We start from the raw sequence: 18,940 nt of genomic DNA, 5'->3' as shown, positions 1-18,940 counted from the left end.
CTCCCTTTCTGTCCCTCCCTCCCTCCCTCCCCCTCTGCGCCCAAGGACAGCTGGCCTCAGAGGTGACCCTCATCTTCGCCTTGTCATCTTGCCATTGTTCTACCCATGATTAACCAATCCAGAACTTCACCTTTTCTCTTTTTTAATGGTAGCAAAGTTTTATTAAAGGCAGGAAAAGAAATAGACTCTGCAGAGTGAGTTGGAGGAAAGTAAATGTAGGAAAAGAAATACACCCTACAGCCTGACAGTAGATCATCTGTGCAAGAAAGAACACAATGGCCTCCTACCAGTTTTTGAAAGACCAAATTTAAATACTACTTTTGTTTTACAGTAGCTAGTTTCTACAACATGCTTGCAGCATTCTAACAGTGCTGCCATCTTTTCAGCACAAAGGCCAGAGTTAGTTCCTCCTTCTATGTTCTTTGTCAATGCCTACATGTATGTATAATACAACACACTTCAAAGAATTTTTTTGAAATGTGTTTGCATCACATTTTTCTCTATTATGCTTTATACTGCATGACAGCAAAGTGCAAGGCCTGCTCCTTCTCACAGCCCCTTATCTACTTTGTATCACAAAATAAAACACAATCAACTAACCTTGGCTGAATAAACAAAGACAACAGATGACAATATGTACAGTGGTACAACATTAATTGTGAATTGAAACATAGCACAGAATCTTATTCTATATTCTTTACTTGGCACTACACAAGCTACTTTCCTTCTGAGGCCTGGTTCTCTTGTTTAAGTATGAATAATAGACAAAACAAAAAGATTCTTTCCCATAATAAATTAGTTGGGTTTATAGTGCAGGTGGATTCCTACAGATAAATGAGATAAAAGGTTTTCCAATAACAGAATCTTAAAACTGAAGAAAAATAGTCTAAAAAGAAATGAAGTGTGTAAGATTTAATAAATCTACAACTAAACTGGCCATAATATTCTGTACATTTTAATTAATAAATTGTCAAGTTGATCTGAAACAGTAAAATAGCTTCTTTTTTTCTGTATTTTAGGGAAGGGTCTAGAGGGTGTTCAGGGTCTCAGTACTAGATTGGACTCATAGTGATCCGCCTGTTTACAGCCTCCCAAGAGCTAAGATTACAGGCATTCACCACCATGCCCAGTCTCAATTGCCATTTCAGCACACCCCAGGGACAGTGACAGCACAGCAGGCCCTGGGATCGAACCCCAGCCCCCTGCGCCTGCTTGTAGGCACTTTAATCCACTAAACTATTTGGCTGGCCCCGTAAAATAGCTGATTATTCTAGAATACAGTAGAACATCTTTAATAAAATTAGAAAATTATTGTTTTATTTCTTTTGCTTATTTTCCACTTAATTCAAAATATAGTGCCAAAGAACCACAAAGCAAGGAAGTTACCTTGAGAAGATAAATTTTACCCATCTCATTTTGTACACAGCACCGAAAGAACTAAAAGGAGGCACTGTCCACCTTAGCCATGGGTGTGGAGCTGATATCCAGACACGTTTGCTCTTACCCCAAAGAACTAAAAAATATTAAGTATCTATGTGTACTGAAGATTAGTTCCAGGTGCCTTGACCTTTATATACTGCCAGAGAAATTCCCCAACTCAAGAAGGCAGAAGAATATGCCTCTGCAACTATTTGCTGCTTACTATTTCAATAGTTTAATCTTCCTTTATTCTCTCGTTCAAGGCTAATATTTAGCTAATTTTTAAACGCTAAATTGAGAAACATGGAAGGTTTTTAAGTATGTTGGTGTGCTATTATTCTCTTACAATGAAGTATGGCTTCATATGCCCAGTAATAAGACAAAACATGAATAAACCAGCAAGATGGCTTAGAGATTAAAAATATTATGACAATTTCAGGATTAGCCAGGATATTTACCTTACTTTCTGCTAGCCAGCGATGTGGGTCATAATGTATATCAGGACCAGAGGACAAAACCTACAACAAGAGAGAGGAAAAGATTTAGCCAGGTAGCCAATAATTTAGTCCCTGATCCTAAGGATGTAAAAGAACGAAGTTTGTACCAAGTATTAAAACAATTCCAAACCACTTGTCATGGCTATTTATATGTTGATTTATTTGCTTTTTATTGGCTATGGCACTGATTAAAGTCAACTTACTTCATTTTTCTTTGTTTCTTTTCCTGAGTCTTGTTCTACATAATATATTTCCCTAAGATATAAATGTGATTACATGGAAAGTTTTTTTTTTATTTATCCTCATTTAATTTAATACAATGAGGGCCATTTTGTCATATCAATGACTATTAAAACATAAAAATTCATCAATATGACTTCACACAAATATTAGCTTGTATTTCAAGATAATAACAAAATTCTGCAATAAATTGCAGTTTGTATTCATTGTCCTTACAATAAGTCCTTGTCAATTAGCTTTGCCTTTTTACTGATCTAAAATTATTCTTCAAAGTTGTCAATGACTTTCTAATTGCATATAAAGTTGTTTTCTCAGTCCTGCTTTTTTTTAACAATATACTACATACACTATCATTTTTCTAGATATTTTCTGTATAAAAATATTCAATGCATCTACAAGGTGGTATCTGTTCCTATTCTCACATAGTTCTATACCTCTTTATCTGCAAAAACATTAGAACCCTATCTGGACTACCTTTTGATAATTCAACAGAAATATCATAAATATATATTCAACATCTAGTACATGCCATATACAACAATGTATACATCCAATGCCATGCAAATCTTATCTTTCTTTTACCTACCTTTCTATCTAAATCTCACAGTACTCTTTTCTTTTTCAGTGAAATCCCCTCTACTCACCTTATTATTCAATGTTTCCTAGCTCTCCCAACTCTACTGAATTGTTGAGTATGTGTTAACATGCATTTGTCATTGATTATAAAATATTTTTGTTTCTCAATTTACCTATGACATATCTCAATTAAGTCTTTACCTCATGCTCATGACTGAAATTTTAAAAAAATTGGTTATAAAAAAAAAACAAATATTTCACAGAGAGAACATTGGCCAAGCAATGGCCGTGACTCATCCACATGGCTGACACTGACAAACAATCGGAGGTACAGGATCTCAGGATAAATCCTGAGGGGATTTCACTGACCTTATCAGACCCAAAAGCTACAACTCTTGTTGCATAGGTCCTGCTTTACCTTGGTCTTAACCATCCAGCAGAAAAGTATGAAGACGAAATATAAGAAATAAAGCCATGCTGTTATGTTGAGCTGTAGGGGACTCAGGTCAACACTTTCAGACATTGCCAGTCAAGCAGAAGACCCAATACTATTATGGATTACTGGACTCTTTTAGAATATTTTGCTGAGTTTACACACCTATAATATTCAAATAATGGAACTTAACAAAAAAAGGGGATACAGATGAATGTCCATTTTGTATCTGTGTATTCAAAGTGGTTAGGATAGATATATAGTTACATTCTCTTAATGAATAAAGTGATTTGTTCTAATGGTGTTTGTAAATAGGATATCATGTCCGCATCTTGTACAGCAATTAACCCCTAGGAAGAATGTATGCAATGTGTTAATTATTGAAACTGTCCTACCAATTTGATTTGAAACTGTCTCATTGCCATTTGTTTATCAATAAAATTATGGGAAAAAAATAAAATAAATAAATAGAAGGCAAAAAATAAAAAAAAAGAATACAAGTAGTATTCCTGGTATTTACTTCACAGATTTACATATAATTTCATGTTTAAGGAAACAAATGACCACTTTCAGTGGTGTGACAATTTTCTTACACTGCAGTTCATTATCTACAAAGTACACAATCAACCTCATAAGGCACAGTATAGATCAAATAAAATAAGCATCAGCACAGTTTCTGACATATTAAACACACTACTACTTCATATCAAGATATTATCCACAATAAACAAACTTCAAGTATAACAAGTACTTCTCAGTAGAAAATGATAGAAGAGTCAAATGTACACATGAACACATTAGAAAAAACTACCAAATAGTGACATTAGCTCACTATCCATCAAAAGCAAGACATTTCACATTATAATGTACCACTTCTATGTGTCACTTTAATTTATCCTTATAACAAGCTAACCTGTAGTGCAAGACCCGGGTCCTGTGAAAGGATGAAGATTGCACAGCTGTCCAAGGTCAGATGTTAGAAATCGGGAGAGATGCAGTTTAAACCTACATCTATCTTAGTCCACAAGCAATTCTTTTTATAATCTATAACAACATGAATATTCAGTTCAAGTATTACAGGAAGAGACAGATGCAAATGAAGACAGGATGCATGTTAATCCATCTAGCTAGCTGACCTATTGGTGTTATCTAAGACTGACATACAAAAATGAAATACCTTAATTCAGACAGTGTTCTAAAGGTTTGTATAATGGCAGCAATTTAATTGAATGTCTGTCTTTTAAGGTTTCTCTAAAATGTAATGAGTAGCATATATGTTAGCCAGTAAAACAAAACTTCAACTAGAAATAACATCAGTATTCTCCAGAATAGTTTTTGGTTTTTTGTTTGTTTGTTTGTTTGTTTGTTTGCTTTTTTTTCCGGAACCGGGGATTGAACTCAGGCCCTTGCGCTTGCCAAGGAAACGCTTATTCTACTGAGCCATCTCCCTGGCCCCCAGAATGTTTCTTAATGTTATTAAATGTATACATCACAGTCCCATATAAAAATGAATGAAAATTTCATCCGCAATATTTTAAAACTCAAGGAAAAAACAAAGAATTGGAAGTACTCCTGTTTTGAAAATATTTTCCACAGTTGTTCTACCACTCTCTCACACAACTAGAACATAAACAAACAAACTGCCTTTAACAAATCCATCAATGGTTTTCTTGTGCTAGTAACAAATGCTAAATTCTTGGGTACTCAATTTTTTTTCAAGTGTTTAAATACAACACAGAGCTGGTAGGATGAGACCTACAATGAAAATACACATTCTTCTACATCTACTTTCTACCCACGATTTGAATTGAGTAAGTCTTTCTCTAAGAGAAGAAATACAAAAAGTACCACCATCACACCAAGCCTGAAAACTTAGGAACATCTAGGATAATTTTGGGATTGCATTGAGAAGACAATTTGTGCCTTATAAAGACACATTTAATCAATCTGTCTATTGACCATGTTTTTGATTGCAACTGTGCACAGCAAAGTTTAAACATAAGATTATTCAGGGCCGGCCAAATACCTCGGTGGGTTAAAGTGTCTACTTAGGTAAAGTGCAATGTCTGGGGTCCAATCCCCAGCATGCTGTGCCAGCACCCCCCCCCTTCCACCCTCGGGACCTAAAGATAGCTCAGTGAACTAATGTGCCTGCTTAGGCAGGTGCAGGGCCTGGGACTGGGGTTCGACCCCGGGCATGCTGTGCCAGCCCTGCCCCCGGGGTGCACTGAGACAGCAATTGAGACTGGGCGTGGTGGCACAAACTTGTAATCCCAGTGCTTGGGAGGCTGAAAACAGGATTACTGAGTCCGATCTACATAATGAGACCCTATAGACCCTATACCAAATACATAAAAAATAAAAAATAAACATGATTCATATATTTCTATTTTTACATTCCTATATGCTTCAAAATTATCTGGACATAAATATTTAAATATTTAAAGAGTAAATACTGCATTAATATGTGCCTCTTTTAGTTGAAATTAAGATTTTTAAGGTCAGAGATACTTTAAATATGTGTAAATAAGACAAGTCTTAGATGTAAAGAGCAATAATTGATAGGGAAATGAATAGGCTAGCATTATAAGTGGTCTATATTAGCCCCGAGTCACTTTTCATCCTAAAAGCAATAACAGCTCATATGAGGTTCACACAAATGATATCTAAACATTTTTTTTAAAGATGTTATATAGAAATACAAATTATAGGGCCAGCCAGATAGCTCAGTGGACTAAAGCACCTGCTTAGGCAGAATGCAGCAGCCAGGGCTCAATCCCCAGTGTGCTGTGCCAGCCCTGCCCCCGGGGTGCGCTGAGACAGCGACTGAAACCCTACATACATTCCAAAAATAAAAATAAAAATACAAATTATAGAAATTCTATGAATGACACCAAATTCTGCCAATTGAAATATTTCTATTAGAGGTGAATTCTAAGAAACGATCAATTCCATGAATAGAATTATAGTTTCATTTTCTTTTAAATACCACTTAACAGAGAAGAGGGAAGAATATAAGGAAAAAGGGAGGGGGAAAAAAGGAATGCAGAAAGGAAGACTATTTTAGAGGAGCACAAAAGAATGAAAACAATAAAAAGAAACAACTGAAAAGTAGAAAGCAATTAAAATACCATCATTTAAGTGTTGTCACATCGCAAAATGAAAGAACTGCAATGATAAAGGACGCTGAGTCATTATCATGCATTATGGGTATACCAAACCACAGTAATAAGATGCTCTCTAAGCACAACATAGCAGTACCAGAACCTACAACTGGTAGAGGCACCTGCTTCCTTTCAAGCAACTCAAATCACCCATGGTCACTTCTGCTTTTATTTGTCTTTACACTATGACAATAAATTGAGCAACAATATTCCATTTTAAACACCAAAGTATATTAAATATAATGTGCTTCCATAGGGAAGGCAATCAGCAAAGTAGTTACCTGGTTAGGTTCCAGAGTTAGACTCGGAAGTTCCAAAACCACACTTATCATTTACCCAAATGTATAGCTAGGACAAGGTATTAACCTCCTCAGGTCTAGTTTTCCCTTCCCTGTGGTAGATCTAAGTAAATACTGTAGGGATATAGTAGGTTTAGAGGTTAAGGGAGACCATGTGTACACCATACTTACCACTGAACTCCTAATATAACCTTCAACGATGTAGGAAGTTTCATACTGACAAGAATAAGAACAGCCTATAATAATAAAATGTTCAAACTCTTGTGGTCTTTGAGGCTCCAAGAATATTTTCCTTAATCGGAACTGCTACCTCACTCATTAAACATTTTCTTTTATAGGAAGAGACACAGACAATTCGATGAAATAACACCACACTTTGTCTCACTGTGACAGTTTCATAGATACTGTGCTTCATTCTTAGAAAGTGCAAAAATAATTCTATTTCACAAAGCATTCTGAATAAAATTGTGACTGTGTAATCATATATTACAATTTCATTTCATAATTATATATTAGGAAAGTAACTGAAAAATATAAGGCACAATGAGAACTCATAATTACTTTCAACTTCTCTATTGAGTCCCTGGAGAAAGTTTTACAGGCTGCGTCAATTTCCTTCCCTATCACTCCAAGGATGGATTCTTGTTCAGTCTCCAGACAAAGAAGTTGATCCTTAAGCTGCAATCTCGCCTCTTCCATCCTCCTTAAGTGTTCTTCTTCATTGCTTATATGTTTTTCCTAAGACATTGATAACAAAAAAAATTAATTACTAACTGGAACCAAGAAGTACATATAATATCTATAAAACCACATAATTTCATCAGAAAGCATAACTGACATTGTCAAATATAAAACAAAACACTCTACCTATTTTTAACTGAGCTAAAGTTACAGAGCTCAGAATTTGGAGACCACTGAACAGATACTTGGCAAATAATATGACTGTAATCAAAACATCAAAGTTAAAAAAAATTATCATTTTAACAATATACTGCCACTAACAGATGAAAAACTTAAAGCTGATGCCACAAAGTAACTTTGAGTTTGTCCTCATCATTAGTAAAATACAACATATAATGCACCAAGAAGGATGCTACCAGCTTCATTTGAAAAAAAGACAAAAAGTGTCCCACTTTTATTTCATTAAAAACCCTAGCTTTCATAAGTGCTTTTGCGATACGAAAACCTAATGAAAAGTGTAGCTATCACCCAAGAAAGCAAATACATTTATTGAAAGGAGTCTTTTAAGGAGTCCTCTAAGAAACTATAGAGACTTGGAAGCCTATTACAGACAAAATCAATTCTCAATCACTATGATTACAGAATTTCATGATAAATTGACCATTCTTAATTTGAAGTAACAAAATCTAAAAGGCCCACAAAATCAAAACTTTTGTGAACACAAGCATGATACTAAACAGTTTCAAAATTTGTAGCATTTTGGATTAGTGATTTCTCAACTAGTACAGTCTATGCAAATGCTCCAAAAGCCAAAAAGAATTGAAATCTAAAATACTTTTATTCCCAAAAATTTCAGATAAGGCATAGTCCACCAGTTCTAAAGAAACTCAAGCCAGTACTACACAGGGTTTGTAATAACAGCATCATTAGACGTGTATAAATAAATAGTAAACCAAACTGATTACTGGCTATGCATGTCTTCAATCACTACATACAATTCTAATCATCTTTAACTACTCTGCTAAATGCAACGCGGCTGGGGAAATTATGTGAGTAACAACACAGACTGAATGTAAAAGATGTAACAAGATGTAATTAGTTTCACTGAAACTGATAGCAGAATAATGTTTACCAACTAAATTGAACTCGTATTAAAAATGAAGAAAGCTTCCTCTTCCCAAAAAGCAGGCACTTGCACAGTGTATCTTCTGCGTTTATCTCCAGCCTCATCTTCCTTCTTTCCAACTACCTTGCACTTGACGATCTACTTTCCCAAATACCTACACACGTGCATCTCCTGACCCAGCGGGCTTACATAATTGCACCTGACACTGCATTTCTTCAAATGGTGCTAGCAGCCCAGAGACAGCTTTTTTCTTGATGGGCTCACCTCACTCCATCATCCAGGCCTGGATCTCAGCTTTGCAAACTTACGAAGTGGAATTCTTTTAGTCTTGGTTCTCTGAGCAGAGTCATCTTGCAATAGTAAAATAACACTAAGCTCACAAGAGACTAATGCTGAATGTCATTCGATCAACATTACTTGACAATAAGAACCCGTGTCTGCCATGTGGATCGGAATGCTAAGGCCAGCATAACTAGTACATCAGCTCCCTGTAGACTAAACTAGAGGAGAAGGCAAATTATCATCAGACTGTTGATTAATGAACGAGAAATGAGAGCAAAAAGATTTCATTTTGTAATGTTTAGATGACATCAAGCTAATGGCACCTCAGCAGGTCCATCTACACATTAGATTTTTAACCACAGAAGCTGGAATACTCTATTCTTCTGGGCAGTGCTGGGATACAGAATGCTGATGAATATGTCCTTTAGCCTTTGTCAGTACTTGGTGTCTGTCCAAGTTTTCCTTCTGACAAATACATCACTTTTTTAGATTTATTACTAGTTTTACCAAGACACTATCAAACAGGAAGCTTTCTAAAAAATTAGCACCTTTGCTCTGAATAACACTTGGTAATTTTATGGCTTATTTACTAGAAATCAGCCTTACTGTCAAATCGCTAAGAAATGATACTCATCCTCCTACTAGTCCTACATACCTATCACTTATGCATCTTAACCTTCAAAATTCGTGCTTCAAACCTCACTCTCCTATCTTTTCAGCACTGCTAAAGAAAACTTCTCAGCACATTATTTGTATCATGGAATAAAATATTTCCAAGTGGTAATATAATTGTCCTCCTTTCTCACGCAATAAACTGCTAGGATGTTCATAACTATCTTTAAACTACTCCACCTTGCTGAATATAGTACATGCTTTAAACATTTTTCTGAAGACTCAAATTCACACTGTAAAGGCAACTTCAGTACTTGTCCTACATATCTACTGCTTCAGAGGCTACTAAAAGGTTCCACTTCTATTCACCCAAAAGGCCCCTAACATGATTGTAATGGTCTCACTAATATGATATTAATGAAGAGGTTACTAGTATATTAGAAGAGTGAATTCTAAACCCAAGCAAATCACAACGATGTTCTCAAGGACCTTCTATTTTTTATTCACTCACAGTGCATCTCATTTATCTATCACTACTTTTTCTGTGAGTTCTATTACTTCACTTTTTAAAAAGAAAAAATTGTTTCCATCTTTTAATATTCTTAATAACTTTAAAGTTTTATCTCTTTTGCAAAGGCAGAAAATGTGAGTAGCATATCATTCTCCTTTGAGAGTCAGCATACTATATACAAGATCCCTTTGAAGTAAAACTCACAGAACCCTGGCCCACAGGAGCCTTAGGGGTCAGGACCTGTCCCTTTCAGGAGTTCCTCCTGTAACATTTCAGGTAAACGGTCATATAACCCTGTGTGAGCATCTCAAGTTTCAAGGCCCAGAGTACCTGACCAAGCCACAAAATCTACTCACTACAGTACGTACTGTACTCAAAGTACATACATGAATCTCCATTCCCACCATACCTCTAACCTTAAAAAACTCGTTTCCCACTTCCCCCACCCCAATGGACTAGGTTTCTGACAGTACACCATCTTTATTCTCTACTTGTGCTCCAAGGCCTTCAGTAAGAGTTAAGGAAATCTCTCCTCCCTAAGTAAGTACTCCTAGGGTTCAGACGTGTTACCTTCCAAGGGTTCCTATGCTGGATGCCTGCTCTCCAATGTGGCAAGAGAAAAGGCCACTAGTGATATCTTTATGGGGCAGATCTTAGTTGGGGTCATTAGTGTTGCACTCAGGAGTTAATTGTGTTCTCTTGGAACTCGGGTTAGTTCCTACAAGAGCACTTACAAAAGACCAAGACTAGCCTGTTCCCACTTTATTTTTAGCTTTCTGCCTCACCATACAGTCTCTCTAACTTACACAGTCTCCTACCAAGATGCTGTCCTGAAGTGATTCTAGAGCCACTAACCAGAGGCCCAACAGCTTAATCTTGGACTTGCAGCTTCCAAATCTATAAGTTACATAAATATCTTGCTTTTTACATGTTATTCAGGCTCAAGTTTTGCTATAGTAACTAAAAACTAATACAAGCAAGAATACTCTAGACTCAATATTCTTCTATGTACTGAAGAGTACAGGCATTACCTTGTTTTTGTGGTACCTATCTGCCATACATAACAATCACATTCACCATAGGGGATTTGTACCTGTACATAAAAGGGGCATGACTATGCTCTCACAGAGTCAACGAAGCTACCGCTCTCTCCAAGAAATTTATCACTTTTGTTCTGCCACAATCTAGGTTAGAAACATCTGCAAAGAACAATAATTATAGTGCCCAATGATTTAGCTCTTTTTCCTAGTCTCATGTTTCAAAAAGGGGAAAGTCTGTACCAAATATACAGACTTTCCCCTGTCTGTACCAGAAAGCAAACCTAATTCTGGGGAATGAAAGGGGTGAGAAATTTGTTGAAGTGAACCAAATAATTTTACCAGATTTGAGGATGATCAAATTAATAAGAGGATATGATAATAATTAGACTTGATTGAGAGATTTACATTTTTTTTTTAAATTCAGGAAGAGTTTTATTCAGCAACCCTACAACAATTACCATATTTTTAGAGAACCAGAGGTAAGGCACAGATTTCTGGACAATGTTTCAAAATGCAGAAGAGACACTCTCCCCTCCATTGTTCAGGATGAAAAGACACAGCTCCCTGGGGCTAGGGAATATAAGGAGTGCTAGGGAGTGAAGGAAAGCTACATATGTAATCTAGGGGACTTAAGAAGATAGCATTCCTTGACAACGGCCAAGCTAGAGAAAGAACCTGAGAGAAATCCATACCTTGATTTTTCAACCAGGTAGCATGGCTGAAGTCAAAGAGCCTGCAGCGTAGGACCTGAGTACGCTGCATCCTTGAATACAGTTCTCCTAAAATACTAAAAAGACTGCGATCTTCAAATGGGATTTATAAGGACAATATGAAAAAAACTCAGAGAAGTTATCAGTAGATGAGAGCTAACAGTACTACAGCAGAAAAAATAACTTTAAAAATGCCAAATGAGCATTATTATACATAGCAATATGTAACATTTGATATAATCACAATAGCCTACCAAAAAAAGGCAAAAAAAAAAAAAAGCCCACCTAACACGCACAATATCCCAAACTACTAAGAGCTGTCTATCCAACTAGCTGTGTAAACATAATATTTAATCTTGGCCAGTTTTAGTTAAAATAGGTACTAAGAGCCCACTAAGCAAGGTATACTTCCATGATCAGAATGCCACACGTTTTATGAAGCTTCAATTTTATGACAGGAAAGGCTTATATTGTTGGCACTTACATGCAAAGGAAGTAAAAAATGCAAGTGTTTACAGTCTACTCATAACACACACAAAATATTGACTGCTTTGATCAATTGACCTATAATTCCGAGGTTAAGAAAAACTGCTCTAATTATACACTGATGCTTCAGCATGCTCTTTGTAACTCTCCTAGAGTCACTTTCCTAGAGGCTCCAAGACTACAAGGAGACATAAACTCAATGGAAGTATTACAAATTCTATAAAACCAGAGCATATCCAAAATAATATCTCTTTGATAAAAGCTTATGACAACCTTTCAGAGTCTTTTGAATTCCACACATGCCTTTTTATTACCATTAAGCTTATTAAACTTGAAAAAATTCCCCACACCTTACAAGAAACATTGTTAAATAAAGTACACATATGTGACAGAATAAATGACATGGCAAACATATTGTTTGACCTTTACTGTGAACTCCAGTAAACAAGCATGACAACATAGCAGTCCCAAAACCATGTTTAAGACATCAGTGAGACTAGAACAGAAATAAGGAAACGTCAGAAAAGAGGAATCAAATTATATTAAAAGCTAAAATTAAAATGAATGCAATTTAATTCAGTTACTCAAAAGTTTGGCTTATTAAAAATATAGACCTACACATAGCACATAAAAAATTTTGAGGAAAAGTATTTCCTTAATTCAAAATAACTGCTATATATAAGCTTTAAATCTGAAGCATTAATGTTACAAGGTAACTTAAGACATTCCTAAACAAAAGTTAGATGAGTCTGCAAGCCACCTATCTGAGTCTCTAAAGGTCTAAAGAAGGCTGACGTTAATTATACTAGCAGTTGATTCAGCTGTAAGACAGATAAGGAACAATATTTAAAGCTACTTGAAGCAGAGACAATTGAATAAGAAGGGATCGCTATGGGAATCAAAGGAACTTCATGAGGAGTTTAGTTTGGAATATTATCATAACACAACACCATCTGTCTTGCAAAATAACTCCCAAATCAGTAATAAGAACTTTTGTTGTTGTTTTCTAACCTAAGTACTTTTTTCACTTTATGGCAAGAATACAACAAAATTTAAAATAAAAGAATAACAATACTTAACACACTGCATATTGCTATCTTCAAAGTAGTTACTCGGAGTATGACAGGGAATAAAAAAGCTCCAAACAATATTAACACAAACCTTTTTCAATGAACTAAGAGGAAGTAGTTCACTAGTTGTGTATTTTTTTCATTCTATCCTGTCCCCCTTCCCGCACCTTAGTTACTCTTTCCTTTTGAACAATTTCTTCCCATTTCACAGTATCTTTCCTACATGTTGGTCTTTATTTACTCTTTCAGTTTCTCACAGCAGGGAGACAATGCAATGTTTACACCCGAGTCTGATTTATTTCACCTATGACTATCGTCTTATGTGGCATCCATTTACCTATAAATGTCTCAAATTTATCCTTCTATAAGGAAGGCTGAGAAGTACTGCATTGTATAAAAACACATCTTTTTTAAACATTCGTCAGTTGATGGGCATTTGGATTGTTTCTAGAATTTAGCTGTAACAATTATGCTGCTATATAAACACAGGTACAAATACACTGCTGTGGTATGATGTCTTTAGTTCTTCCAGGAAGATACCTTTAAATCTAGTTTTTCTGAGGAATCCTCACACTGATTTCCACGTTTGAAACCTCACCTTCTGGAGAGCAGCACCAAGATGGCAGTGGTAATCAGCAGAGCAAGAACCTCTCTGAGAGTTGCTGTCCCGATGCTGCATTATAGCAATGTGAGGGAGACAAGAAAACGGGGTGGGTCCCCTAAACACAGAAAGGATCTAAAGTGTGACCTGAAGACCACAAACAGCATGAAAAAAGAAGGAGACAGCTGGCAGGGCCTGCTCCCTCAGCTAGAATGCACCGCACAGGAGGAGCCGGGGCAGTTCCAACGTGCAGATACAAGGTGACTGCTGGTGAGCGCAGAGGCTTCCACAGAGACTCGGCAGGGGGCAGGGCGGAAGCTGTGAAGGAATGCACGAGCTGGCAGGGACCGCGCAGTCCTGAGGGAGAGAGGGACTGCTGGGCGCCTCCTAGAGAGGGATCCATGAGCTCAGAACAGAGAGGCAGCTCGCCCCAGCCGTGGCTCCCTGCTCAGTTCAGGCCCAAGAAGATGGTGCTGAACTGCCGTGGCCAGAAGGTGCGGGCTCCCCGAGATTATCTACTGCTGCTTGCTGGGATAAATCAACATGGATCGTGACTCTGTCTACACACACGTCTACCAGTGACAGCAGAGACAAACCTTGAAGTGGATTTTTTTTTTCTTTTACTCTCCCTCCCTCTTTGCTTTTTATTGTGTGATGGCGGTTTTGTTTTTGTTTTCTACTTTTGTTTTTTCTCCTTTATTGTCTATCTTGTCTTTATATGAGTGTGAATGTGGTTGCTAGCCTCTTCGTGGCTCTGTTCTCTTCTTTTAATCTCCTCCTTTGTCTTTCCTTTCAGTCTTTTACACTAGTTTCCCAAAGTTAGCATGATCCCCCTTTGTCCTTCATCCTTCCAATCTCTTCCTCTTTCTCCACTTCCCTATTTTCTCATACATTTTGAATTTAAACCTCTGAAGGCAAAATCAGTATAAGAACATGTATATTGCATGTGATTTTCTAGTTTGTTTTAGATTTTGTTATATAGTCACAAATCTAGCTCGTAAGGTTAAAGGCGGCAGGTTAATGGTTAGCTCAGTTTGGCATTTTCTAGGCTGTGTTTGATGCCATTGCCATTGATGATGGCACCACCATAGCCAAGAGCAACCTAATTGCTCTAATTAGCTCTTCTTCTTGACAGTCTAAGTCTGACATTGACTAAGGGTCACAGAAAAATTCCTTAGCAAAATGTTAAAGAACCAGGGGCTCAGCCAAACAAGCAGCAACATCTCATCCCCAACAAATGAAGAACTAGGATCTGGGAATACCCTGAAAACCCAAAACCAGCTACAGCTGGAAGCTATGTCAAAGAAGTGGTAATTTTTTAAGGCTTGTAAATACTTACATAAAGAAACGTACCATAGGCAATTTATAAGCAGCATCCCCGGAACAAACAAGAAGAAAAAAAAAAAAAAGAAAGAAAGAAAGAAACAAGAAGGCACTTAGACAAGACGCAACCCCAGACATTCAGTTCTCCAAAGGCAAACTCTGAGGCCAATGAGGGGGGGAATCCAAAAGCCACCCACATGCCCTCTCTGAAGTGGTAACAACAAAGCAAGTGAATAAGGCTCTAGAAAAACATCCAATCAGAAACAATTTCTCAGATAATTAGAGAGATTGTGCCCACAATGAAAACCATGCTTAGTGACTCTAGACAAGATAGACCAAAAAAAAAAAAAAAAGCTGTAAGACAAATTCAAGCAGACGTCCTGAAATCTTACCTCACTTAGGTCATATCATAGTTTTTTTCAAAGTCATTGGTTAAAAACAGATTTTACATGACTGTGAATCTCTTAAATTAAATGTATGATTATGGGTGCTCAGATTGGAATAAAAAGAAGTAAACAAAGTAGTAAGACTCTAAATTCAAAATTTAGATGAGACAGAAAAAAATATCTCCCTGGATTTAATCTATGTATAGTCTTGTTCACTATGAAATCAACAGTACTCAGTAATAAGGAGGACAGGGGAAGTCATTAACTAAACAAATGCTTAATTCATGATAAAATCTAAGAGCATACACCTCTTCTTCACACACACAAATATTACACTAACACAAATAGCCTGAGCTCTTAGGAATACTAGGTGCCCCTTCTCTGTGCTTCTATGGCACTACATAAGAGTTTGTTGGAGTGAGGGGCTGGCTGCTAAGGGAAGGGCCGAAATAAAAAGGACAGATGGATGCAGCCTCAGCCCTGGCCCAATGTCTGCTGGAGCTTGCCGTGGGGCAGAAGGAGGACAGCTGGTCAAAGTCAGGGTTTCTCCCCAGAGCCAGGATTAAGTGGCCAAATAACCAGGCTAGGATTTTACGTACATGCCCACCCAGGGAAACGTGGAAAACTGCTAGGCGACAGTGGTGCTGAACAGGTGGACTAACGTTCCTTGCAGTGCCCGGCCAAGCTGGGTTAAAAAGTGTTGGAGGGAGGCAAGTGGAGGGCAGTGGACAGGCATTCATAGGAGCACTCCACAGGTGGCATGAGGGTGCTTCCCAGGAGGGCCGGGGAGATGGCTCAGTAGAATAAGTGCTTCCCTGGCAAGCAAAGGACCTGAGTTCAATCCCCGGTTCCAAAAGGAAGAAGGAAGAAGAGGAAGAGGAAGAGGAGGAGAAGGGGGGAGGAGGAACAGGGAGGAGGAAAGGGGAGGAGGAGGAACAATAAGAAGAATAGGAAGAAGAAGTAATCACAGGCAGAAATCAATTTCAAAGTTACAGACAATGAGCTTTGTGAATGAATTATTGATGTGTCTCTATATGGTAGGATGACAGAGTTCTTTACAGGGATTTGACAAGCAAAACAGTAATTCATAGTAAAAGACTGATTATTCTAAATCAGAAATACTACAAATCTTGAAGACATAGGTGCAGCTAGAAACTTGAAGAAAAATTAAAAACATTACATCACAGCATCCAGGTTTATAGCAGCACAATTTATCATGGCTATATCTTGGAAACAAACCAAATGCCCATCAACCAAGGGAGATAAAAAAGATGTGGTCATTTTCCACAATGGAGTACTACTCAGCCATAAAGAAGGATGAACTTGAGATTTTATAGGTCAATGGATGCAAGTTGAGACCATACTCATAAGTGAAATAAATCAGACTCACAGGGAAATATTGTATTGTCTCCCTAGTGTGAGAGGCTGAAAGAGTAAATAAGATGCAAAATGTATAAAAGATATAGTGAAATGGGGAGAAATTGCTCAAAAGGAAAAGGGGGGCAGTATCTCAATGGCACAGCGCCTGTGGCATATTGTTTGCACAACTTTCACTCCTACATTTTTGTATACTCTGAGTAACTACTATGAATATAACACTACTCAATGTATTCATAATTGTTACTGTTGTTATCTTGTGTTGAAATTTTGGGGGGTTTTTTAAATATTTTTTTTAAATACTGCTATTTTGTGGATTAACTATTCTCATTTTTCTCCTCTAATTATTAAGCAGCTTCTTCACACTATTTCCTTCAAAGGATTAGAAATTATAATTAATAGTGTTTTCTGAGTAAGCGCTGAGAAAACAGCTCTTTAAAATAGAGTACAATAGCAGAATTAACAGAGAAAAGGAATGGTATATCAGAAAACTGGCTATTACCACTGGATGCAGTTAAAATAGAAGACTTTCTAACCTATAACCTAGTTTTCCACAAGCTCATCAAACTTCTCCATAAAACATAAGTAGATTGGTCAGCTTTCCCAATGCTGGGACAAAATACCTTAAACCTGCAACATAAAGGGAGCTTTAATCTGATTCCCAATTTCAATCCCCAATTAGCTAGGTCCAAGGCACTATACCTCACTGCAAAACAGCAAAGTAACAAAAATTTGATTGACTCGTGGTATCCACGAAGAGAGGAGAAAGCCAGAGAGGAAGAGGAAGGAGCCGGGAAGTAAATCACCATCCTCCCGGTCACCCCATAACTCCCTCCAGCAAGGCCCCTACCTCCATGTTCCACCCAGCTGTGAAATTATCAATGGATTAACACCTTGACCAGGTAAGTCTCCTCACAAACCAGCTACCACACACTTCTCCAGGAGTTCTTAAACTCCAGTCAAGCTGACAGTCAAAATGAACCAGTTCAACAAACAACCAAAAAAAAAAAAAAAAAAGGAAAAGCAGTAATTTAAATTTAAACTTTAAACCTCATGTAAGGAATTTACTCTTCCCTCAGAAATGTTGGTATTCTTTTCTGGAACAGTGTTGAGTAATACAAAGACCATTAATAGTACAATCAGAAGGTGCTAGGACATGTATTAGATACATTCCTAGAAATTACCACTTAAAGCTGAAAACAAAAATACTTTCTATGGGGTATTTTATGCATTAAATATTACAATCATTTTGTAATTACTATGTATTACTCTTAAGTATTATAATATATTATCAGTAATATACTTAAGAGCAACATATAATTATAGTAGTGTTATTTTGTATTATTCTTACAAAATAATATCAAAAAGTTTAAAAATGAATCCTCAGATAATTTAATCCACATATAAAGACCTCATAAATATGTTTCTTAAAAACCTTAAGAGCAATACATAATAATTGTTCTTGTTTTGAGATTTTGGGTTTTCTTTAAAATAAAATACTTTAAAAGTGCTATTTTGTAGATTAGCTATCCCCATAGCCTAGGCAAAAATAACATTAGTTATCTAAAATCAAATACTTTTGATTCATTTCTATTTCTGAACAAAAACATATGCAAAGAAAAAAAAAATAAGGTTTTAAACTATGCACCTGGAAGAAACATTGTGTAATTTTGAAAACAAAATAATTATTCATCTCAAGACAAATGTTTATAAGATTGCTGTGTCTTCAAAAATTTCATGATTTTTCTTTGCAAAGAAAAGTTAAGCATACATTTATTCTTACAAGATGCTATCAAAAAGTTTAAAAATGAATCCTCAAACAATATAAGCCATGTATAAAGACCTCATAAGTATGCTTCTTAAAGTCTAAACTATGTTGCTTGATCAGCATGAAATGACAAAACTGAGTCAACAAGCAATGAAATGCCAGTAAAAGAAAAGAGGAATGAAAACACACCTAGCTACGCATTTTATGGTATTGAGATCCAACCAACATTAACCAGGAAGACTGATTAACTTCAACTAGATACGATATAGAAATCTTCATAAGGCCTAATTCTCAGTTTTTCATACCACAACTAGATAGATAGATAGATAGATAGATAGA

The 18,940-nt window shown here is 36.6% G+C and overlaps 1 protein-coding gene across 1 annotated transcript in view; it reads right to left on the bottom strand.

The window, feature by feature from the left end:
• Cep128 (centrosomal protein 128) overlaps window positions 1-18,940 on the bottom strand; it is a 253,260-nt gene that overhangs the window by 22,412 nt on the left and 211,908 nt on the right. The window contains exons 17-18 of the mRNA XM_023701326.1: window positions 7,190-7,366; window positions 1,878-1,937 (exon numbers count right to left, since the gene is read on the bottom strand). Of these exons, the coding sequence (XP_023557094.1) occupies window positions 1,878-1,937; window positions 7,190-7,366 (237 nt within the window). The remainder of the gene's footprint in view (window positions 1-1,877; window positions 1,938-7,189; window positions 7,367-18,940) is intronic.

Source organism: Octodon degus, unplaced genomic scaffold (genome assembly GCF_000260255.1).
Source record: "Octodon degus isolate 3935 unplaced genomic scaffold, OctDeg1.0 scaffold00007, whole genome shotgun sequence".
Lineage (NCBI taxonomy): Eukaryota > Metazoa > Chordata > Mammalia > Rodentia > Octodontidae > Octodon > Octodon degus.
The sequence above is the reverse complement of the archived record's forward strand: the minus strand, read 5'-3'. Positions and strand labels throughout refer to the sequence as shown.